The sequence below is a fragment of the Bubalus kerabau genome, chromosome 10 (genome assembly GCF_029407905.1).
Source record: "Bubalus kerabau isolate K-KA32 ecotype Philippines breed swamp buffalo chromosome 10, PCC_UOA_SB_1v2, whole genome shotgun sequence".
NCBI classification, from domain to species: domain Eukaryota; kingdom Metazoa; phylum Chordata; class Mammalia; order Artiodactyla; family Bovidae; genus Bubalus; species Bubalus kerabau.
Window position 1 is genome coordinate 50,729,212 of NC_073633.1, and position 22,632 is coordinate 50,751,843.

General features: G+C 51.1%; 3 protein-coding genes across 15 annotated transcripts in view; 2 read left to right on the forward strand and 1 right to left on the reverse strand.

Moving 5' to 3' along the window:
• The window catches only part of CSNK1G1 (casein kinase 1 gamma 1), a 153,291-nt gene extending 145,044 nt beyond the window's left edge, over positions 1-8,247 (forward strand). For 7 of the 12 annotated variants that reach the window (XM_055537676.1, XM_055537673.1, XM_055537674.1 and 4 more), the window contains one exon: positions 2,349-8,247. In XM_055537676.1, the coding sequence (XP_055393651.1) occupies positions 2,349-2,403 (55 nt within the window). In that variant the 3' untranslated portion in view covers positions 2,404-8,247. The remainder of the gene's footprint in view (positions 1-2,348) is intronic. The other 5 variants (XR_008699233.1, XR_008699234.1, XR_008699236.1 and 2 more) reach the window with 5 other exon arrangements.
• Positions 8,248-10,019: 1,772 nt separating this feature from the next.
• Positions 10,020-16,084, forward strand: PPIB (peptidylprolyl isomerase B). The gene is made up of 5 exons (XM_055537683.1): positions 10,020-10,342; positions 11,025-11,138; positions 11,783-11,876; positions 14,828-15,012; positions 15,757-16,084. The coding sequence occupies exons 1-5, from the start codon at positions 10,208-10,210 to the stop codon at positions 15,877-15,879; spliced, it is 651 nt and encodes a 216-aa protein (XP_055393658.1). The 5' UTR covers positions 10,020-10,207; the 3' UTR covers positions 15,880-16,084.
• Positions 14,291-21,843, reverse strand: SNX22 (sorting nexin 22). Of its 2 annotated transcripts, none has more exons than XM_055537685.1 (7): positions 21,688-21,843; positions 21,221-21,304; positions 20,712-20,816; positions 17,981-18,075; positions 17,314-17,381; positions 16,608-16,849; positions 14,291-14,409 (listed from the first exon to the last, which is right to left on the reverse strand). In XM_055537685.1, the coding sequence occupies exons 1-6, from the start codon at positions 21,733-21,735 to the stop codon at positions 16,728-16,730; spliced, it is 522 nt and encodes a 173-aa protein (XP_055393660.1). In that variant the 5' UTR covers positions 21,736-21,843; the 3' UTR covers positions 14,291-14,409; positions 16,608-16,727. The 2 variants fall into 2 exon arrangements, with proteins under 2 accessions (XP_055393660.1, XP_055393659.1); XM_055537684.1 differs by having other exon boundaries at positions 14,291-14,416.
• Between the last annotated feature and the right edge of the window lie 789 nt (positions 21,844-22,632).

Sequence of the window (22,632 nt, forward strand, 5' to 3'; positions counted from 1 at the left end):
AGTCAAAGAGTAGATTGCAGAGACCATTTCCTCATGGGTAGAAAATTATTAAAAGCTTCTGCTACTGCTGAAGTTCTAACTATAAGTAACTAACAAAAATTAATCTAAAGCTCTACACCACAGCTTATACTCTCCTCCAGTCAGGTGAATTCAGCTTTGCACATCAGGTTATGATATGCTTATCAGTAGATACTAATTTTTATGACTTGCCCTGGAGGAGGTGAAAGAAAAATTCTATCATTTGAATTGGACCAAAACAGTATAGTATTTTGAACTTTTTAATGATTGTTCTTACTTAAAAACACAAAATCATTATCTTAGCACTCTCCAAAAAGAATAATAGAAATTGACTTAAATGTTAGTGATCCCTCTGAAAATCATGGTCACCAGGGAATGGAGTATTGGTGCTCCCATGAGATTTCATTCACCTTAGTTAATAATTTCTGGACATTCACCCTGAAAAATGTCTGTTTTCTAAAGCATATGTACCAAAAAAAGACCTTTTTCTTTTTTAATCCTTCCCCAAGGATATTCCATTACAGACTGAAAATAATCAAAAGTGTTGGTCATTTTTATTTAAAGGAAATTATGCAGTCTCTAAATACAAAGGACACTTTGTTTAATGACTATTGCCACCCATTAATAGTACATCACGTGTGTCATCATACTCTTAGAAAATCTTTTTTAAGACTCTCTTATGGACTTTCCTGGTGCTCCAATGGTTAAGACTCTCCCTGCCAATGCAGGGGACACAGACAGGTTCGATCCTGATCTGGGAAGATTCCACATGCCACAGGGCAGCTAAGCTCGTGCAACACAACTACTGAAGCCCTAGAGCCTACGAGGCACAAGAGATGCCACCAAAATGAGAAGCCTGCCCACTGCAACTAGGAAAAGCCCTCAGGCAGTAACAAAGATCCAGCATGCCCAAAATAAATAAATAAAAAAATTTTTTAAACAAAACAGTATTTTTAAAAAATTGTTCAAAAAGTGTTTTTTTTTTAAAGCCTTTCTTAAGCACCTGCTTCCAACATCTCCATGTTTAATTCATTCAGATATGGTTAAAGCCCATCATTTTTCTGTGTAAACACCAATTTCTGCATTCTAGGAAGACACTTTATCCAAATTTTTAATAACTAGTCCATTGGGTAAGGGAATACCAATGGGTCTGACTGAAAAAGGAGGGAATCTGAGCTACAGCGGAGGACTTAGGTGCTTAGGGAAGTAAGCAACAGCTCTTTATTTCTTTGTGAATACTTTTGATGTTAAACCCAAAAGGATTAGGCAAAAGAGCCAAAGAGAGTTTCTGAGAAAAGCTTTTCTTTCAAGGATCCAGCAATCCAGAGTTACATTTCCAGCTTCTCTACCCTCCATCATCGGGCATCTTTGACTTACTCACCACTTTCTGCCCCTGGTGTTCTCATTTTGTATGCATCAGCCTCCTGGAAAGGACGTCTTTTGTACCAGCTGTGCCACAGCCCTCGTCACCCTTTTTTGGAGTGGTCACTGCCTGAGCAAGAGCGACTTCCAGTTCCAAAGACTGCAGTCCTGGGGCGGGGGGTTACCCAAGCTCAGGGATGTGGTGGAGCTGTGGCTGTCACTCAGGAGGCAGCACTTGGAGGGCTTATGAAGGGATGAGGCCCAACCCGCCACGCTAAACAGGGTCAGTCCTTGAACCCAGCCTGGCCCAGCAACAGCCTCAGAAAGCTGGCTGAGAAGGACCATGCAACCTGCTGCTTCCTGAACTGTGTCACTGATCCTCCAAATGAAGAGTGGACTGTGCTGATTTCAGTCAAGAGATCTGGGCTCCCCCAATTATTAGGGTCAGGGCTTCTGCCTATACCAGGTAGCTGACCAGAGCCGGGGATGGAGGGTAGAGAGAATCCTTAATCCTTCATTGGTAGCATCACAAGAGCCTCCTAGAGTTCCAGACGTCATACTTTTCTTGGCATTTGTTTGGCCTTAGTTTAGCTTCCATACCTGCTGACCACTAAAGTCGCATTAAATAATTTTGCCTTCTGTATTAAGGGGCAAACAGTGCAGCTTTGAGGATCCCCAGCATTGGTTCAGTGTAAAGAAAGATGGCAGGTTGAGGTGTTAGACTAGGAAAGAAGCCTTCTTCATCCTTTCAAAAACGCCTGCCTGGGCCCTGCCCTGCCTGCAGCCCTTTGATGATAGGGTTTGCAATAAAGTAGCTGCTTCCTTTGGCTTTCCCGGCAGACACTGCCCACTGCCTCCAGTGTGCGCAACGTAGATGGTGGGCGGCCCTTTGGGTGGGTGCAGTCCACAGAGGCAGGCAGGAAGCCATGGGCAGCTGCAGGCTCACTTGTGATCTTCTTGTGCTCCAGGTGCTGCTGCTTCTTTAAGAGGAAAAGGAAGAAGACCACCCAGCGCCACAAGTGACCAGTGCCTCCCAGGAGTCCTCAGGCCTTGGGGACTCTGACTCGATTGCACCCGCAGCTCCTGCCATTTCTCATTGGAAGGGACTCCTCTGTGGGGGGAGGGTGGAGATCCAAACCAAAAAGAAGAAAACAGATGCCCCCATAAGGAGCCAGTGTGGGCAGCCAGGGCCCAGTGGGTCAGTGGCCACACCTACCTGCCTAAGGCTCTGAGCAGGTCCCAGAGCCCCAGGTCCTCCACTGCTTGCCCGCTGGGCAGCCTGGTTGACTCTCCTTCCTATTGTTTACAGTGAAGGTGTCATTCACAAAAACTCAAGGACTACTATTCTCTTCCCACCCCTTAGTTTTCTCCTGGTTCTTGCCCCACCCTCCACCCTCTCCAGCACACAAGCTAATGAGCTGAAGGCTTTGTCTGCTGAAGGAGTTTAAGAGGCTGGGGGTGTGGCCAAGAAGGTGGGAGGAAGGTGCAGGCCCAGCTGGAGGAGGACCTCCGCCCACCAGGTGTGTTGGCGCAGCTCCCTCTCCGTGCCTGTGCAGCCTCCACCCGCAGCTGGCCGCGGGGTGCAGGTTACTCCCTCCATCCCTCTTGTGAAGTTACACTGTAGCACGCAAGCTGTGAGAAATGCAGTCTACTGTCCCTGCGTGTTGGCGCTCTCAGCTTTCTTGACAAGCGAACTCTGTTCTCCAGACAGTAGTAGTAGAACGTTGCAAGTTGTTCTGAGCAAAGGAAAAGACTGACTTTATTGCACTTTTAGTTTTTTTTTTTTTTTCCCCTCTTTTTCGTTGTCGTTTTAACACAAAAAAGAACCATGGCAGATGCATATTGTGTCTGGTTATATTGGGATTTTTTACTTTTTTTCTGTTTGGAGGGGGATGGGGCCAGCAGCCAAGCCATGCAGAGAGAACATGGGTCCAGAGGACGTTCTCCGTGGAAAGGGCGGGGTCCGCAGCACCCGGAAGAGGAGGAGCCAAACTCTGCCCTTCTGAGTGAACACTCAGGTTGGCAGGGAAACATACTTGAATTTTCATTCGTCTTCTCGGCTGCTGAAGAATGTCCCTCCTAGAGCCTCTTGACCTCATCAGCCTGCAGTTTGGACAGCCTCGCTCTCCAGCACGTGGGGAGGAGCCGGCAAGCCAGACTGCGACCAGGAGACAGTTCATCCCAGAGAAGGAGATGCTTAACAAAACCGGAAATATCTGTTTCCTCCACTGCCAGGGACTTCCAACTAGATAGCCATGTGACTTCTTTAGTGACTCGGGGGACAGAATTAGTGATGAAACAGCCACCACCATATTGCCACTTAGTGGACGAGAAGGAGGAAAGTGATCCTGCCTTCCAACTGCCAGAGGAAACCTCAGGATTTGGCTCATCGCAGGGGCCAGGAAATAAAATTGGTGTGTACTCTCTGCCCCAGTAGATGGGTTACAGCATTTGGGCTGGCCTGCCTGCCTTACCAGAAACCAAGCATCTGCAGATCTCCCAACAGGCCCACAGCAGCAGGCTTAGGACTCAGTACCTGGGGCTCTGAGTGAACAGGAGGGTCGGGCTGGTTAGTGCTGGAAAATTCCAGGGGAAAGGAGACGGAAATGAAAGGTGTGAAGTCATCTCTCGGTAAGACAGCCACATGTCTAGAGCCTGTACTCCCCCGTCCACGCTCCACGTCCCCCATGCTGTAGACACACGTGCTGCCGTGAAGCGTCTCGGTTCCTCATTCACTGCTTGAAAAGTCATCAATGTGTGGAGTTAATCTCCTCATCTTGATTTTCATTTGAGTTGAGTGACTTATCCAAGTAGTGATTTCTCATTCCAGAGATGATCGAGGAGAAAGGATTCAGTCCCTCAGAGAAGGAGGTCTTGTATCGGGGTAGAGAGAGCTAACCATGGGGGAGAGTGGTGACTTAGTTCAGAGGTTTGGGGAGCATAGTAGTGCCTCTGGCTTGAAGAGTAGAGCTGTCTTTTGGACTGGAGGGTGTGGGCCTACTTCCTGGTAGTTGATATTTTCCATGACAGGTCCCTTGAGTATCTTAGTGGAACAGTTACTGGGCTTCACTTGTGTTCCACTGGGCCTTGGCTAGGAAAGACCACTTCATTGACTTCAGATTTGCCTAGCTTATGTAAAGATTGTGATCTTTAATTTTTTAAAAGAAATTTTCCTGTAAATAAAACAATGGCTGGGAGATGCAGGGATACACCCTTTCCCCACAAGAATTTTGAATATTGGGGTTTGCTTCCTTGACATTAGCTGGTGGTTCAGGCACTGTCACTGAAACTTAGATAGTTTCTCATTTGGCATTTGGGTAACTTCTCAATTTACGTAACTCTAACTTCCTGTACAGAATCTTTTCCTTCCACATCCCAGTATAGAAAAGGCCTGCTTCTCAAGGGAAGGCAAGGGCAAGTGGCAAAGTCTGGAGCATCCTAGGCCCTCCATACTCCACTAGATGCCTCCCCACTTCCACAAGGAAAGCAAGGGTAGTTCCCAGCTTGGCTGCAGGGCGGGCCCTCTTGAAGCTGGATTTATGACTTTTGGGGGGTCTTAAGTTTGTTTTAAAGGCTGGATCTTGGGGGACTGAGCCTGAGCAGTTGTGGGGGGTCTTCCTAATGCACTATTCTCACCCTCAGCCTCCCACAAATCTCTTATGAGATACTTGATTTTTCATAACAAAGTGAAACACCCAAATTTTTCTGGCATGCCAAGTAATGGTGATCCTCCCAGGGCCATTGGCACTCCAGGGTAGTTCCAGACCCCTGAGAGATTCTATTGTGATCTTTTAAAAAGAGCACCTAAGGAGTACTGTGGCCATCAGCTCTCTCCCCATCAGCACATCTCATCAAGGCTGCCTCCTCAGCCCTGTTGCTGTTGTTGCTTACCTCCATTTCTCGGCCAGGTCCTCTGGCATGGGCACTCCCTGCACCTACTGCCCACCCAAATCCGCTTGCTCCATAGTCGGTGCACTTCCCCCACTTCACAGCGGTGATACCTAGGGGTCTTCTTTGGGACTGATGGAGTTGTTGCTGAGTTAGCATTAAGCAGTAACAACAGCCGGGGTTCTCCCAAGCCCTGCTGTCTTTCAGATTGCATCCTGGACAAATCGAGGCAAGCAGGCCAGGAATCCGCCAAGATGTAAACGGTCCCCCCTTGTGATCAGAGCGTGACCGTGTCTGTGCAGTCTGAGCACATAAGGGTCAACCACTTGCTGTGCATCCCTTGGCGTTGCCCAGTGATCTCGCTCCAGATGGCTCCGCAAGGATGGAGCGTGTGCCAGCAGCAGAGTATTCTCATAACTGCCTTCATTAACATGCTCCTGCCATTTGGGGTCTGTCCAGGAGGAAACAGGGTCTGGGAAGGTACAAAGTCAGGTGACTAGGTTGGCCTTCAATTAAAGCCCCGCTGTACTTTGGAATGCAGGGGCAACAGCAGATAGCAGGATTCTGAGTTTTCCAGAAGGGTTGATTGCCTGTTCATTCTCAGTGAACTCCAAGTTGATAGAAATAGCCCCTGCCATTAGCCAGAAGAGGTGTCCATCGCCTCGAAAGTACCTTCCAACTTAGTTCACTGGACATGTACGTTGGGAGTACATATTCAGTGTTGGTTCTCAGTGTTAGTAACCACTTTTGTTGTCAGAAATAAGTGAGGGTGACATTATGTCAGAGTGGTTACACAAGATCATAGCCTTAACCTTTTTTTATGCAAAAGACAACCTGTCTCTCTTCCAGTGAGCCGCATGGCCTGCAGTTTTCAAAAATAAGTGCTTTCATGGCAGCCTAGAAAGTACCTACTCTAAGGACATTGACCTTTCATTTAATGCATGTCTATATGCCTCATGTGTCCCAGTCACCTCTTCTGTTTCCATATTGACACCAGATTTCATTCTCAGTGAACTGCTCTGCCAATGTTGTCTCCAGTGTCAGAGCCATGTTAGGGCTAGAATTTCTCAGATCAGGAGCTTGCAGTGCCATACAGCCAGCATTGCCTTTGCTAGGCCACTGCCACCATCCCCACCATTGATCCAAGGTGGGCAGATGAATTCCAGAAACCTTTAGGGGGCCAGGATGACTTGGTACCCCATCTGGTTTGATGTGAACAACAGGTACTTTTCTCTGGGGTTCTTGCTTTTGCCAACTCCAGGGCTCCAGGAGGGTCCTGCCTAGAGGCTGACAGCCAGTGAGTCCCAGTCTTCCTCCTTATGGTTTACTAGGAATCAAAACTGTGGGTTGTATTTTTTTTTTTTTTTTGGTGGGGAAAGGGAGTGGTTTTGTTTATGAATAAGGAAACCATGGCCCTTTTGAGGGTTTGCAGTGTCTTAAGCAGTGTTTTAGCCACAAGTAAGGAATCTTGGAAATCTTTGATCAATTAAGCAGTCTTAAAAATCTGTTTTTCCTAATTCCTTTTGCAGGTGACTGAGTGCAAAAGGTTTCTCCATTGTATTCAAAATAGTAAGTAGGTTCCCTGGATATAGACAGTAGTAGTTGACATATTTCCTTAAAAAAGCAAGCAGGAAGTCCACTCCAATGTGTATTTGTAGCTCAGCTTGTATTACAAAGGAAAAAAGTGAACGTGTACTCCGTATATTTCTAGTTTGGTTACCAAACTCCATGTTATAAAAGAACCTCAGTTCTGTGGACGGAATTTATTTTGCTGTGTTCTTGTACTCCTCATGATCATCTTCCCAGTGCCATCACCACCTTCGTCCATGGTAAGAAGCGGGGATGCCATGCAGTCGTCCCAGTAACACACAAGAGGACAGCTGTCCTGACTGCCTCTTTCCCGCAAATCCCCTCTTTCAGAGCAGGTGAGACATTTTCAGTGATCCCCTTCATGAGCTCCAGACCAAATCCCAGGCCAGCCCTTACACCGAAAGCTTTTCTAAGAGGCTTATCAATCTGTTAGGAATGTCTCAGGAAGATGAGCCATTTCTTGGGGGGGGAGGGGTGGGGGAAGGGAAGGACTATACAGATGGGTGTGTGTGGTTGCATTTGTATGCCTCTGTGTGTGTGTGTGTGTGTGTATGTGTATGTTTGCATATGCCAGCGCTCATCTGTGTCCATTTCATTTCCATAAAGACTCACAGCCCACCTTAAAAAAAAAAACAAAACAGCCCAGGCTGCTGGACCATGTGTTCCTGAATATTTTCAGAAGTAAACAAGAAACAAGTGAGTTTCTAGTGTAGCAGCAAGCTCTGGGAATGAGCCCCATTTATCAAGCAGAAGAGTAAACAGGAAAAAAAACAAGATGAAACCAAAAATATTATAAGCTCCCCCCCGTGGAAAATAATGTTGATTCAATTCCCATTGGATGTATACATGCTCTAATTTATTATATTATTATTTTGTCTGTTTCTGACATCTTTGCCCATTGTACTTTAAAGAGATGTTAGGATGTTGATTGCAGTTTAAGACTAGATAATGTATAAATCAGCTGTGGAAATCAGCTTTAATTGATTGTGGATGTGATTATTGTTAAATGCCTTTTTTTTTTTTTACCTTTTATTTTAGATACGTAATATTGTTTCATAAACCCTGGCACTGGTCTGCAAAGCTCAGCTGTGAAAATGAAACTTGTAGTATTTTTAAACATGAATGTCAATTTCAGGTGTATTTGAAATGGTTCCTCCAGGAGAGAGATTTGTACACCATTTAGTAAAAACTCCTCTACGGAGGAAGTAGCCTTCTTTGAAGTGAATGGAAACGGGCCTTGATATTATCTCAGAGTAGCCCATTTCCTAGGGCACCATGGAAAACACAAATGTGATCTTTAAGTATACCTCTTCTCCAGTCTGGGGAGGAAAGGACTCAGTTTGCACCCTTTTTGTATGTAAAATAAAATGTCTTACCTTTCTTGGCTAATTTTGTTTGGTTGGTTGGTTTGGTTTTAACCTCTCCTGGTTCATTTGTAACTAAGTATCCAGCTAGGACTAACTTCAATATGATTGAAGGCTCCAGGAAAGAAAATAATGCCTGATATTTTCACATTCTTGCATCATTCTTTTGGGTTGAACATTGCCCTAGCCAGTGGGTCACTTTAAAGATAAACATTTCTGGAAGAATTTGGACATTCAACACTTACTAGTTCCTGTATCCCTGTAGTTCTTCAGTGCTAGAATACCAGGAAGTTAAGATCTGCTCGTAAACAACTAGGAAATGGCAGCTTTGTAATTCTCCTCTGCTAATGAGGAACATCTATACAGACAGAGGTGTAACTATGTAACAATCTAAAATCACCAGTGCATATTCAGCACAAAACCACCACCAATCTGGCCAAGATTGCCTGGTTCCAGTTTTTTCTATTACTACTCAATACTACTTAAATGGTCGTCCTTCACTAATGAAAAACACCTGTAAGATCATCATTAGAGGGCTTCCCTGGAGGCTCAATGGTAAAGAATCCGCCTGCCAATGCAGGAGTGAAAGCGAAAGTCGCTCAGTCATGTCCAACTCTTTGCGACCCCATGAACTATACAGCCGGTGGAAGTCCCCAGGGCAGAATATTGGAGTGGGTAGCCTTTCCCCTCTCAGGGGATCTTCCCAACCCAAGGATAGAACCCAGGTCTCCTGCATTGCAGGCAGATTCTTTCACCAGCTGAGCCACCAGGGAAGCCCGCCAATGCAGGAGACATGGGTTCAATCCCTGGTCAGGGAAAATCTGAGAAGCAACTAAGCCCATGCGCCACAACTACTGAGCCTGTGCTCTAGAGTGTGGGACCCTCAACTACTGAAGCCAGCACGCCCTAGAGCCCCTTTAACGCAACAAGAGAACTACCAGAATGAGAAGCCCACTCACCATAAGAGTAGCTCCCGCTAACCACAACTAGAGAAAAGCCTGAGCAGCACTGAAGACCCAGCACAGTCAAAAATTAAAAAAAAATTTTTTTAAGTCATCATGAAAGAAAAACTTCATACTCAGAGCACTGTATCCATCAAGCTTCTTCTTTCCCCAAAAGTCGGGGGTTGGGGGGGGTGGGGTTGCTGGTGGAAGAAGGCTACCTTTAGGCTATTTTAGCATTAGTTCCTCTTGTGGAGAAAGGTTGCTTTGAAAACTAGCTTGGTAAACAATTTTTCTCAGCGTGCAACAGCGGGCCAGGCTCCTCTGTCCATGGGATTCCTCAGCCAAGAATACTTGGGAGTGTCTGCCATTCCATTCTCCAGGGGATTCTCCCGACCCAGGGATGGAACCCAGGTCTCCTGCATTGCAGAAGATTCTTTACCATTTCAGCCACCTGGGACGGTTATACAGTGAGTAGGCACAAACGTACCCTGAGTTTTTTTAAGGTTATCACACTCAAACCCAATTCGGTGGTGACTAATCCTTGACTGGCCCACACGGACAAAGACAAGTGTTTTCTTGCCCCATCCACAGACTTCCTAACCTAAAGCATTGGTCACCAACTGCCAAACGACTTCCACTCCCAGAAAGGCGGGGCAGGCCACGGGCTCTGTCTGCTGGGGCTTGTAGTCTCTTCAGCAGCCCAATCCCTGGGCTCTTGGAGGCGGTGCCGTCTTCCGCTGATCCCTTCCCATTGATGGGTATCGGCGAGCTGCGGAGCCAATGAGGCTGCAGTAACGTGGCAGCCACCCACGAGCCGGCGTCTCCGCCCGCCCCAGTCGGCGAGCCGGGCTCCGCCCCCCGTCGAGACCTACTATCCGGCGCCCAACTAGAGGGGGGAAATGGGGCCCGCCTCCCTCTCGGAGTCCTGTAGGAGCCCCGGGCCCCCCCGGATGCCCTCGGTGGAGGCGCTGGGTCACACGTCACCGCATCCCCACCCTCTTCCGGCCTCGGCTCCCGGGCCGCGCTAGCTTCTCCCGGTGGATGCTGCGCCTTTCGGAGCGGAACATGAAGGTCCTATTCGTCGCCGCCCTGGTTGTGGGCTCCGTCTTCTTCCTGCTGTTGCCTGGACCATCTGCGGCCGATGAGAAGAAGAAGGGGCCCAAAGTCACTGTCAAGGTCTGGCCTCCCCTCTCCAGACCTGCCTGGCGAGGCCCGCCCTCGCCTCCAGTGTTCAGGCCTTGGCCCAGCTGGTTACATGTGTCCGGAGCTTGGGCCTGGGTGTCCTCGGCTTTGGCTCTGTCCCTCCCTAGTCTCCCTGCTGGGGCCTCTTGGTACCTGGGCGATCCTCACGCATTCAGACGGAGAATGACCCGGACCCTCCCCGATCGCCCGGCCCTGACCCACCATGCCCAGCTGGGGCCGGGCTTGCAGATTTTGCAAATATTCCTGGTGCCAGGGAAATGGTGAAAGATCGCGTCTGCCAGATTGTTAGTCCTTTCTCTTCTTAGGCCAGATTTTAGTCACTTCCAGTTCCAAAGCACAGCAGTGTAGTTTAAACCGGAGTGGTGTGCTTGGGCTCCCCTCTTTATGGTTTTTTCATGTTAATTTTTAGAATCTGGGCCCATTACTTATTTAGAGCAAAGGTTGTTACCCAGTAGTGAAAAGAGAGTGTAAACTAACATATGGAGCATTCATTAGATTTTCGTGGGGTTTTTGTCGCCACCTAAATCAGATGCAGAAACACTGCTATTAAAGTATAGTTCTGTTTGTTCTACCATCTCTGGGTAGTTTCTTGGCCCTTCATTCCCTAGGAAGATCCCTTTTAAGATGCTAAGTTTTAAATGGCCTTTTTCCTCAGGTGTACTTTGACCTGCGAATTGGAGATGAAGATATAGGCCGGGTGGTCATCGGTCTCTTTGGAAAGACTGTTCCAAAAACAGTGGATAATTTTGTGGCCTTGGCTACAGGAGAGGTAAGTGGCTGGAGGCAGGGTAGCCAAACTCAAAGGCAGCGAAGTTTGGCAAGTAGGGCTGACGGCAAAGTGGCCTGCAGAACGTGGCCCACCCACAGCAGTGGCTCGCACAGAGTACAGGCTGTACCCTCTGGCCCTGGGATCCAGGAGTATCGTGTCTTGCGAGAGTTTTAAAAACTAAATCCAGAATGAGAATTTTTCTTTTTTTTTTTTTTTGGAGAAAATTTTTCATCTAACTAAAGGAAACATCTAGGAAAACTAGCTTGTGGCCTCTGCACCAGAGTGCGAGGCCCAGAGCTTTCCAGGTTTTAAGGAACTGAATTCCTCATTTAAGAAAGTTTGCATTCCAGCTTCCCGTTGCATCAGCAGGTAATTTTTCTTTTTTTCTGTCAGTTTCTTTGCATTTCTTCCTGTGATTTGATTAGGAAATGAAAGGGGAAAGCTAGAGGCATTATGTGAAGGGGAATTGTATAAAGGCCCAGGAATGTGGGATCTTCGCCTTTCCTGGCCTGGACTTTGGTCACTAGTCACCCAGTAGCACGTTGAAGGATGGATCTGCGGCAGGGCTTTCTCTTCTGCAGGGCCTGTCTAGTGTCTGCCTCGTGCCTCATGCCACGTTCTCACCTTCCTATCCCTTTTTCTAGAAAGGATTTGGCTACAAAGACAGCAAATTCCATCGTGTGATCAAGGACTTCATGATCCAGGGTGGAGATTTCACCCGGGGAGACGGCACTGGAGGTAACCTCAAGTCCTCTGGGCATAGGGGTGTCTCAGGGCAGCCCCCAGGGCGGGAGGGTCAGGGAACCAGTACAGAGGAGAGGGAGGAATGGGTTTCAGGCAGACGTAGGAGCATTTTGCGCAGCTGGCCGACATGCTGATCTAGCCTCTGACCTTCCCCACTGTACCTGCTGGGGGGAGGGAAGCGAAGCAAAACACACCTGAGGTGATTGTAGGCCAGGTGTGCACAGCTCGTGTGCCGACCTTGGAGGCCCCACAGGACTGAGAGAAATTGCTTTCCGTGGCAGTCTCCCACCAGAGAGCACTTGATGAGAGCTGCCAGTCTGACGCCTGCACCCTTTGTACAGCAGGACAGACAGACTCCCTGGACTAACCGGCAGGTGTCACCACACTTGGGTGTACAGCCTGTCGTTCTCTCAGACCGCAGCTGCAGTCACCCAGCCGATCAGGATTGGCTGGGCCGGCTCTGTGGTGGGTGCTGAGGATTCAAAATGCAAACAAAATCAGTGGGGCGGCCGCTCACTTTCACTTCCAGGACCTGCAGAGTCACCAACAGGCTGTGCCACAGCTTGTAGGGCCCATGCTCTGTCCTCAAGTTGTGTATCATTTAGGTGGGAAGAACTAGGAGAAATCACTAGCAAAGTGACACAGGATGTAAGTCGTAGTTGGCTGGACGAGAAGGACAAGCAGACACGATACAAAGCGCTGTATTCATGGAGTGACGCGCTGCTGAGCGTCGGCCACCTTCTCACTTTGTGACCGCAGGCAAGCGAGGCCTCTGAACCTCAGTTTCCTCGTCTGTAGAGTTAGGTGTCAGGACTTGTGGGTGCTGGGGGTGGTGAGGTGAGATTTTGAGTGTGCAGCGCCCCGCGAGTGGTAAGAAAAGCCAGCCATCCTCGAAGCACTGACAAGCAAAGGACTCACTTTGGGCCAAGGGAAAGTGATAGCCACTCAGTTGTGTCTGACTCTTTGCAGCCCCATGGACTGTAGCCCGCCAGGCTCCTCTGACCATGGAATTCTTCAGGCACGAGCAGTGGAGTGGGTAACCATTCCCTTCTCCAGGGGATCTTCCTGACTCAGGAATTGTCTCCCACATTGCAGGCAGATTCTTTACTGTCTGAGCTACCAGGGCAGCCCACTTTGGGCCACGGTGATCAAGAAATAGGCTTGCAAACATGAGGATTTGAGCTGGGTCCTGACTGGGGAGAATTTGAATGGGCAAGGAAAAGGCAGGGTTAAGGCATGCGTTCAGCTCTGCGGCAGGGGCTTGGTCGAAGGTGGGTCAGGAGGGTGGAAGTGGAGCTCCCACCAGGAGCCCAGAGTGGCAGGCCAGGCCCAGGACCCAGGGCTTTGTCCTCCATAGAGTGAAGATCTGCTGAAGACTTGAATGGGAGCAAGGCCTGATGGCAGGGGAGTTTTGAGGGATAATGTGGATTCGGGACATGGATGCAGGAGAAGCAGACTGGCAGGGGGTTGGTATAATCGCCCCTGCGTCGAGCAGTGTGCGCCTGATCCCAGAGAGGATTCCTACAGGTTAAGAGCAGAGATTCGAGAACCAGACCGCCTTAGTTTGAACTCCAGCAGTGCTGCTTCCCAGTGAGGGTATCTTGTGTATCTTGTCTTCATTATCTTTGAGGAGGAGGGGGCTCTTAGGTCCTGCCTCATGAGGTGGGATTTTTTTTAATGTGTCGGATGCTTGCACCAGTCCTCTGGCATCCCGTTCCCACTCTGAGCCTCAGCTGTGATTGCAGCGGGGGGAGCGGGCACCAGAAGAAAGGACAGGGGGGTGGGGGCGGCACCGATAGCGTGCAGAGGGGAACATGTCGAGAATAACCGACGTCTGGAGAGAAAGACGACCAAGTATATTGAGTTTACAGCCTTTGCTATCCATTGAAGTTTGGGACTCCTTGTATCTTGGGAAAGTGAGGGGAGCTAAGTAGGTTTATGGGTTTTCTGGATAGCAGCAGTAGTCAAAATCCTGCAGTTGGCTGAGTTTTACAAAGGATTCTCACATGGGAACCTTTATTCTTAAGGAGTTGACAATTTTCTTTTTACATTTCACAATACACATAAAAATAGCTTATTTTTGGTCCCACTACTCCCCTCCAGAACTATCCTCAAGAGGCTCTCTGGTTGAGTCATGAAGGAGGAGAAAAAGGTTTCGTATGCAAATAAGTTTGAAAGGTGTTGGGTAAAACAAAGTGAAAATCACTCCTTTGCTGCTGGGTTTCTTGGGGCCTCTAGTGCGCAGCGCAACTCTCAGGGGACGGAGGAGCATGCAGTGTTTTCCCCTGGACCTAGCGTTGGGAGTTGAAGTTAGGGTCTCTGGAAGGTCAGGGTGGGTAGAGATGTGCTCTTGGCTCCTGTCTCGCTCCCAGGCCCCAGACCCTCCGCACACAGACATAGTACACGCACTCAGAGCCACCTTTTATTTTGGGGTTCAGTTGTCCATCAGGCTCTTGACTTTCCAGAACGCACATGGCAGCCCCTCCCCACTCATCTCTCTTCCTGCTTGGCGCTTCCTCAGCATCTTCTGTGCTCTTAGGAAGAAAAGCTGGTCAGCTGTAGCAGTCCTCCTTTTCTGGAGGATTCTTACCCTCCCCTGCCCCCTGCATCCTGCCCAGCACCTCTTCTCCACTAAAGTCTCCACGGCAGGCCTCTGAGGCCTCATCCAAGGCCGTTTCTAATCTGTGCCTTACTTGAAAGCCATCAAGCTGTCTTCTCACATCATGTGTACTGTCCACTCAGCCTGGCCTCATGCCCCACTTTGGCTGTCACCATGGTTTGGCTCCAGGGCCAGAGGGTGGGAAGCTGGTGCGCGTGTCCTCGTCCTCCACTGGAGCCTGGCCTGGCACGGGGGACAGCTTCGGCCTCTAGAGTCCTCACCCCAGAGATCTGCTTTGTTGCCCACCACCCCAACCCTAGCTCCCTGACCTCCTCTTTCTTTTCAGGTAAGAGCATTTACGGTGAACGCTTCCCCGATGAGAACTTCAAGCTTAAACACTATGGGCCCGGCTGGGTGAGCATGGCCAACGCGGGCAAAGACACCAACGGCTCCCAGTTCTTCATCACGACAGTCAAGACTGCCTGGCTAGATGGCAAGCATGTAGTGTTCGGCAAAGTTCTAGAGGGCATGGTGAGTTTGGGGGGCTGAGGCTATCCCTGAGCAACCTCCCCTCCCCCCTACCCCACCGAGATCTGACAAAGACCAGGGCAGGGGATCCATATATTTTATCCCTTTCCCAGAAGGGAACATACAGATTCAGACCAGTTTTTATTTGTGCAAATCTGGGGTGAATTGTGAATCAACAGCCTACCTCTATGCCTCCAAGTTCTTTTTCTTGTTTCGGCCGTGGCATGCAGGATCTTAGTTTCTCAGTGAGGGATTGAACCTGTGCCCTCTGCGCTGGGCAAGTGCATTCTTAACCACTGGACTACCAGGGAAGTCTTGCCCCCAAATTCTAAATTTCTCCAGGCCCCAGGCAGAGGCTGACCAGGAGGCCCCTTTGAGGCTTCACAGATAAAGCCCCTTCACCCTGTCACTCAGCCATGTCATGGCCCCACCGTTAGTTGTACAGGGCCAGCTGGACCCGCTGTCCTGGACAAGCAACTCGGTACCCATTCCCCCTCCCCCCACTCCCTCCCCAACATACCCCTAGCCCAGCCTGGGTGGTACTTCAGAGGATCAAAACTTCTGCATCCTCCTCTTGTCAAAGCTGGGTTCTCTCTGACCCAGGTGGGCACCAGGTCACGATGCCCCTGGGATTTTGGTGCCTCGTGGTTTGTACGCTGTTCCTCATGTGTGGGTCTCAGCCCTCCCAGCTGCACGCTGGGACCTGTGCCCTTGGCGGGGCAGGCCTGACACTGCCTTCCTCCCCAGGATGTAGTACGGAAGGTAGAGAGCACCAAGACTGACGGTCGGGACAAGCCTCTGAAGGACGTGACGATCGCAGACTGTGGCAAGATCGAGGTGGAGAAGCCCTTTGCCATTGCCAAGGAATAGGGCCCCAGAGACCTCTTCCCTTTGAGCAACTGTGTGGCCCTGTCGCCCTCCCAGGGGTGAAGATAGCCCGCCACAGGGCTCCGTGTGCGCTGGCCCCAGCGCTGGCATCTTACAGGGCGGGCCCCTCCCCTCCCATTCCATGGGCCCAGTTTTGTAACAAACTCCTACCAACACTGACCAATAAAAAAAATGGTTTTTTTTTTTTTTTTTAGTAAGCTGTGTATGCGCTGGGTTCTGGGCCCTTCAGCACCTCCTTCCAAGTCTAGCGCCAGCTGGGCTGGGCTCCTCTGGCAGTGGTGCCAGTCCCCTCCTTGGCCGCCTGCACCCTTTCCCCAGGTGCTGTGCACAAAACCTCAAGCCAGAGCTTCTGCCACTCGCTTCTAAACCTCGCCAGCTACTGAGCCTCAACCTTTGCATGCCCTCCCCTCCTCCTACACTAGGAGGAGGGGAGGGCATGCAGCTGCACCTTTTCATGAAAGTGCTGGTCACTCAGTCGTGTCTGACTCTGCGACCCCATGGACTGTAGGCCACTCGGCTCCTCTGTCCATGGGGTTCTCTAGGCAATACTAGAATGGGTTGCCATTCCCTTTTCTAGGGGATCTTCCTGAACCTGAGTGTCCTGCACTGCAGGCAGATTGGTGGGCTATGCAAATGATAAAGGAATTCTCCCTTGATTCCCTACTCTCTGTTGTCCCTGCTCTGGCCCCTAAGTTCTAGGATTCCACTACCTCAGATAGCAGTGCAGCTTGAGTTCTGAGCCCAGAGGGGTGGGGATTGGCGAGTCCTGGGTCCAGGCCAAGGGCGGTCCAGCTTGAGGACTGAGGGCGGCCTAAAAGCTGCTGCGCTGGTCAGGGTGTCGGCGGCAGTGCAGCAGGGTGACGGGCGGCCTCTGGCTGGGCTTCAGCTATGCTGGCATTGAAGCCATAGAGGCCCTGGAGCACACCCTGCACCACCACGCTGGGCAGAGGCTCTAGGACAGAAGGAAAACAGGAGGAAGGGGTAGGGGCCACCAGGCAAGAGAAGGGGTGGGGTGGCCTGCAGCTCCCTGAGTTCCTGCCCATAGGCACCTCCCCTATCACTGCCACCACCCCGCCCCCCACTCCCGGGAGCAGGAGGAGCCCATGCCAAGGCAGCAGGTAGCAGCTGGCCACCCCAAATGAGGCCTTGGCATTTCCAGTTCACTTTCTGTTCACATCTGTGGTAAAGCCAGGCTGTGAGGAATTGAGAGCAGGGGAGCCGAGCTCATTTCACCACGTCTGCTCCCTGGAGAATACAAAGACTACAGGGGCAGCAGGGAGGTGTGGCCCCAAAGGAGGGCAATAGGGAGATGCTGCCCGGAGGTCCTGAAAGCGGAGAGATACCAAGTTCACCCTCCCTCCCACCCTGCTACCTGGGCCCTAAATGTGGATTATAAGTCAAGAGGAACCATCTCACCTGGGGATGGGATGCAAACGTAAGGATCCATGGGGAAGCTGACGACAGGTCGGTGATACAGCTGCGAGCTAAGAAGAAAAGGGGTCATGAACAGTGGAGGGGGAGGCAGAGAAAAGTCTTGGGTTGGATGGAGACTAGGAACTGATATGACCAAGGACCCTCAGGGGAAAAGTGGGCAGTGGTTATCAGGAGGCATCAAGGTGAAAACCTGGACCACGGACAGGCCGGAGGTGTGAGGCCCTAGCACATGGCCACGAGGGGGCAGCAGGAGCCCAGGGCAGATGGAGACTTGGACTTGCCTGTTGTCAGGCAGGCACTCCCCCAGGGAGCTGAAGAGAGTGGCTGTGAACTGCCTGGGGGAGCCTGAGGCAAGGGTGGAGATGCGGAAGCCCAGACTTTCACCTCCCAGGGGACTGCTGCTTCTATTTGTAACAAACTCAGTTCCGGAGGCAGCTAGGGTAACGAAGGTGCTCCAGAAAACAGCCCCTCCACTGGGTCAAGAAAATGACCAAGGAGGTCATATCTCAAAGAGGAAGGACCGGGCTATGGCCTGGTAGATATGAGAATGAAAGGGGCTTGGCCTCCTCACCTGCTGGCTGCAGAGAACCCCATCCCCCCAGCCCTGGGGCCCCTCCCATGTCAAGCCCCTGTGGGAATGGATGCTCACCCCCGGTTGCTGGCCTTGGGGTCTGTGGGCCAGTGCCGAAGACTCAGGAATTCCAGTAGTTCCTTGGGCACATCCTGGTTCAAGTATAGGATGCCCTGGAGAAGAGAACAGAGGAAACCTGTAATCAGACTGAGCCGTGTAATATGCAGAGCCTGGTGCAAAATGAAAATCTGGGGCCCTTCCAATAAAGAAGTTCAAGACAGCCAGAGCAGAGCATTAAACCAAGCTAGAGCCCTTCTAAAGGACAGAAATGGTATGCACCTAACAGAAGCAGAAGATATTAAGAAGAGGTGGCAAGAATACACAGAAGAACTGTACAAAAAAGATCTACACGACCCAGATAATCACAATTGTGTGACCACTGACCTAGAGCCAGACATCCTGGAATGTGAAGTCAAGTGGGCCTTAGAAAGCATCACTATGAACAAAGCTAGTGGAGGTGATGGAATTCCAGTGGAGCTATTCCAAATCCTGAGAGATGATGCTGTGAAAGTGCTGCACTCAATATGCCAGCACATTTGGAAAACTCAGCAGTGGCCACAGGACTGGAAACGGTCAGTTTTCATTCCAATCCCAAAGAAAGACAATGCCAAAGAATGCTCAAACTACCGCACAATTGCACTCATCTCACACGCTAGTAAAGTAATGCTCAAAATTCTCCAAGCCAGGCTTCAGCGATACGTGAACCATGAACTTCCTGATGTTCAAGCTGGTTTTAGAAAAGGCAGAGGAACCAGAGAGCAGATTGCCAACATCTGCTGGATCATGGAAAAAGCAAGAGAGTTCTAGAAAAACATCTATTTCTGCTTTATTGACTATGACAAAGCCTGACTGTATGGATCACAATAAACTGTGGAAAATTCTGAAAGAGATGGGAATACCAGACCACCTGACCTGCCTCTTGAGAAATCTGTATGCAGGTCAGGAAGCAACAGTTAGAACTGGACATGGAACAACAGACTGGTTCCAAATAGGAAAAGGAGTCCGTCAAGGCTGTATATTATCACCCTGCTTATTTAACTTATATGCAGAGTATATAATGAGAAACGCTGGACTGGAAGAAACACAAGCTGGAATCAAGATTGCCAGGAGAAATATCAATAACCTCAGACATGCAGATGACACCACCCTTATGGCAGAAAGTGAAGAGGAACTCAAAAGCCTCTTGATGAAAGTGAAAGTGGAGAGTGAAAAAGTTGGCTTAAAGCTCAACATTCAGAAAACAAAGATTATGGCATCCGGTCCCATCACTTCATGGGAAATAGATGGGGAAACAGTGGAAACAGTGTCAGACTTTATTTTTCTGGGCTCCAAAATCACTGCAGATGGTGACTGCAGCCATGAAATTAAAAGATGCTTACTCCTTGGAAGGAAAGTTATGACCAACCTAGATAGCATATTCAAAAGCAGAGACATGACTTTGCCAACAAAGGTCCGTCTAGTCAAGGCTATGGTTTTTCCTGTGGTCATGTATGGATGTGAGAGTTGGACTGTGAAGAAGGCTGAGCGCCGAAGAATCGATGCTTTTGAAGTGTGGTGTTGGAGAAGACTCTTGAGAGTCCCTTGGACTGCAAGGAGATCCAACCAGTCCATTCTGAAGGAGATCAGCCCTGGGATTTCTTTGGAGGGAATGATGCTGAAGCTGAAACTCCAGTACTTTGGCGACCTCATGCGAAGAGTTGACTCATTGGAAAAGACTCTGATGCTGGGAGGGATTGGGGGCAGGAGGAGAAGGGGACGACAGAGGATGAGATGGCTGGATGGCATCACTGACTCGATGGAACTGAGTCTGAGTGAACTCCGGGAGTTGGTGATGGACAGGGAGGCCTGGCATGCTGCGATTCATGGGGTCGCGAAGAGTCGGACACAACTGAGCGACTGAACTGAACTGAACTGAGAGCCCTTCTGAGCACTAGCCCCAGGTGACTACACAGATTGGCCCATGAAGCCTGCCTAGCCTGTGAAAGTGACCGTGAAGTCGCTCAGTCGTGTCCGACTCTTTGCGACCCCATGGACTGTAGTCCACCAGGCTCCTCCGTCCATGGGATTCTCCAGGAAAGACTACTAGAGTGGGTTGCCATTTCCTTCTCCAGGGGATCTTCCCAACCCGATCGAACCCAGGTCTCCCGTATTGCAGGCATATGCTTTAACCTCTGAGCCACCAGGGAAGCCCAATGCGGGTGGCTGAGACCTCCAGGGCCTGGCCTGTAATTAGGCATAACTGTGTGGGAGAGAGGGGAAGGGCCTCCACCCTTATCATGAGGGCAGCACAAGATCTCACTCTGGAGGAAGAGTACAAGCCTTCATCTTACTGGGATCACCTGTCTGCTGGCCCCCTCACTCAATCCTACCAATTCAGAGAGGGATGTTTAGACCCATTGTGCATGAGTGCCAAGTCACTTTGTCATGTCCAACTTTGTGACACTATAGACTGTAGCCTGCTAGGCTCCTCTGCTCATGGCATTCTCCAGGCAAGAATACTGGGGTGAGTTGCCATTCCTTTCTCGAGGGAACCTTCCCAACCAGAGTTCGAACCTGCATCTCCTGCGTTGCAGGTCGATTCCTTACCACTGAGCCATCAAGAGGAGCCCCTTACTGTTTAGAAAATTGAGGCTTAAAGTATCGGCCAATAAATATGGGTCCCCCTCACCCCATGTCCCCACACTTCTCTGCTTGGGTCCTCCCTCTGGTCCTGTGGACTGAGGGGCAATAGAGTGAGACCCACACAAACCTGGATATAGGCCTCCAAGCCCTGCCGCCGCTGCTCCAGCCCTCTCGTCCTCCAGTTGGGCAGGCGTTTCGAGGGGAAGTCCGGCACTTTGTACAGTTTCTTGATCTGCCAGGAGGTTACCACGGTGCGATCACAGCATCCAGGTGGAGCCCTCAAGCACGCTTCATCCCAGCCAAGAGCCCTCTCCCCGCCGCCACCACCCCCAAACTTCAGGCTCTATCCTGAGACACACCCGCGTGGTGAGTGGCAGTTGGGACAAGTGCGAGAGGCGCCCCCAACTGCCCCCCTCCGCCCCCAAGAGCCAGGACGCCAGACCGGCCGCCCAGGGGCACGAGGAGCACAGGCTGGGACCTGCCCAACTTTGCGCCCTTTCCGCAGCCCGCGGGGACGTCTGTGTCCAAGACCTGAGCTCTCTTGGGCCTGGGGAGGTAATGGGGGTGGCAGAGACCTCCGGGGGCTGGGCAGGAGCCGGGCCGGGGTCCGTGGGTCGGTGGTGGGCGCAGCCTTACCCGCTTGTGGAGTGCGTGGAACTCTCTGTAGCGCCTCTGCACGATGTGTCTGCGCCCGCGGCACAGCACCTCCACTCGGAACACCTGGTGGACGCCGGCGGGCAGCCGGGTGCGCGTCAGACACGGCGCGAGGGCGCAGGCGGACCCCCTCCCGGCGACGCCCCCAGCCCACCCTCCGCCAGCAGAAGCACAAAGCGGCCTGGGAGCGCCGCTGCTCTCCAGGGACCCTCCCACGCTCCCACACACTTGGGGACTCTGCCCGGTGCAGTCAGTCCCTCAGGAGCCGGGACCGCCGTCGGCAGAGCTAGCAAACCCCAGCGGCCCAGAAACCCTCGACAAGGTGTCCCCCGACCGCCTGGGCCGCCGCGCTCGGGCGCCGGAGCCCGGAGTGCGGGGTCCCCATTGCATTCGGCGCGGGGAAATTCGGTGGGTCCCCGCGCCCCTTCCCATCCACTGTCCCTGCTCACCATGTGGCCTTTCTCGGGCCCCACCGACGGGATGTGAACTTCCAGCATCAGCGCACCGCTCGCAGCCAAACTCTCGGAAAGCGGACCCTAGACCCCTGCGGGCCAGCCCCGCCTCCTCGAGCCTGCAGGCCCCGCCCCGGGCGTTCCCGCGCGCCGCCGGGTCCTGCAAGGGGCCGATTAGACTGGACCCCCGGCGGCGGGAAGCAGGCGCGGCCCTTTGAGCCTAGTGGGACGGCAGTGCGTGGGGACCTTTCAGCAGAGAGGCATCCTTTTGTCAACGTGTCCACATTCATCGAGTGCCCAGTGATTGCCAGGATTGCGGTCTAGCTCAATTTCACCTGCTCTTCTTTGAACGCCTACTAAGGATTGTAAGCGCCTATGGATGCTGGGCAAGCAGGGAGGCTGGGCCCAGACCAACCAGGGACGTCCCTTGCATTCCTCACACCCTTCCCCAGGACCAGGTTGCACTTCCATCTCCTTCCTTCCACCTCGACGCACGCTGGCTTTGATTTCCCCTCTCCCCCAGCATTCACAGGCCCCACCATTCATTAGGTTTTCAAATCCATTCCTCCATTTCAATCATCTTTCAGCCCAAACCTGCATCAGGCTGGGGAGAGGCAGTGAGGGGACAAAGGCTCTGCTTTAGAAGTCAGACAGCATGGGTTTCTCCAACTAGTATCTCTGTGCTCGTTTGCAAAACTGGGATAATATGCCTCCCTCAGGAGAGTGTAGGAATGTTGAGTGAGACATCCCTGCTAAGCCTTCAGCAGAGTAGATTTCGAGAAAATGGCGGTTTGTGAGCTCATCCTGGAGACATAGGCGGGTGGTGTTGGTGTACAGGACGATGGATGGGGAAGAGGGCTGTGGCAGGTGACACTACACTGCTCTTGCCCATTCTTCTGGCAGAATCTTTTTGGGTCTGTAGCAGGGTTTAATCCAGAACTC

Coding starts and splice junctions, on each gene's coding strand:
- PPIB (XM_055537683.1), top strand. CDS start 10,208: ATGCTGCGCCTTTCGGAGCGGAACATGAAGGTCCTATTCGTCGCCGCC. Junction 11,139..11,782: donor TGGCCTTGGCTACAGGAGAG/GTAAGTGGCTGG, acceptor CCCTTTTTCTAG/AAAGGATTTGGCTACAAAGA. Junction 11,877..14,827: donor CCGGGGAGACGGCACTGGAG/GTAACCTCAAGT, acceptor CTTTCTTTTCAG/GTAAGAGCATTTACGGTGAA.
- SNX22 (XM_055537685.1), bottom strand. CDS start 21,735: ATGCTGGAAGTTCACATCCCGTCGGTGGGGCCCGAGAAAGGCCACATG. Junction 21,305..21,687: donor GGCCCGAGAAAGGCCACATG/GTGAGCAGGGAC, acceptor GGCGTCCACCAG/GTGTTCCGAGTGGAGGTGCT. Junction 17,382..17,980: donor CCCAAGGCCAGCAACCGGGG/GTGAGCATCCAT, acceptor TTTTCTTCTTAG/CTCGCAGCTGTATCACCGAC.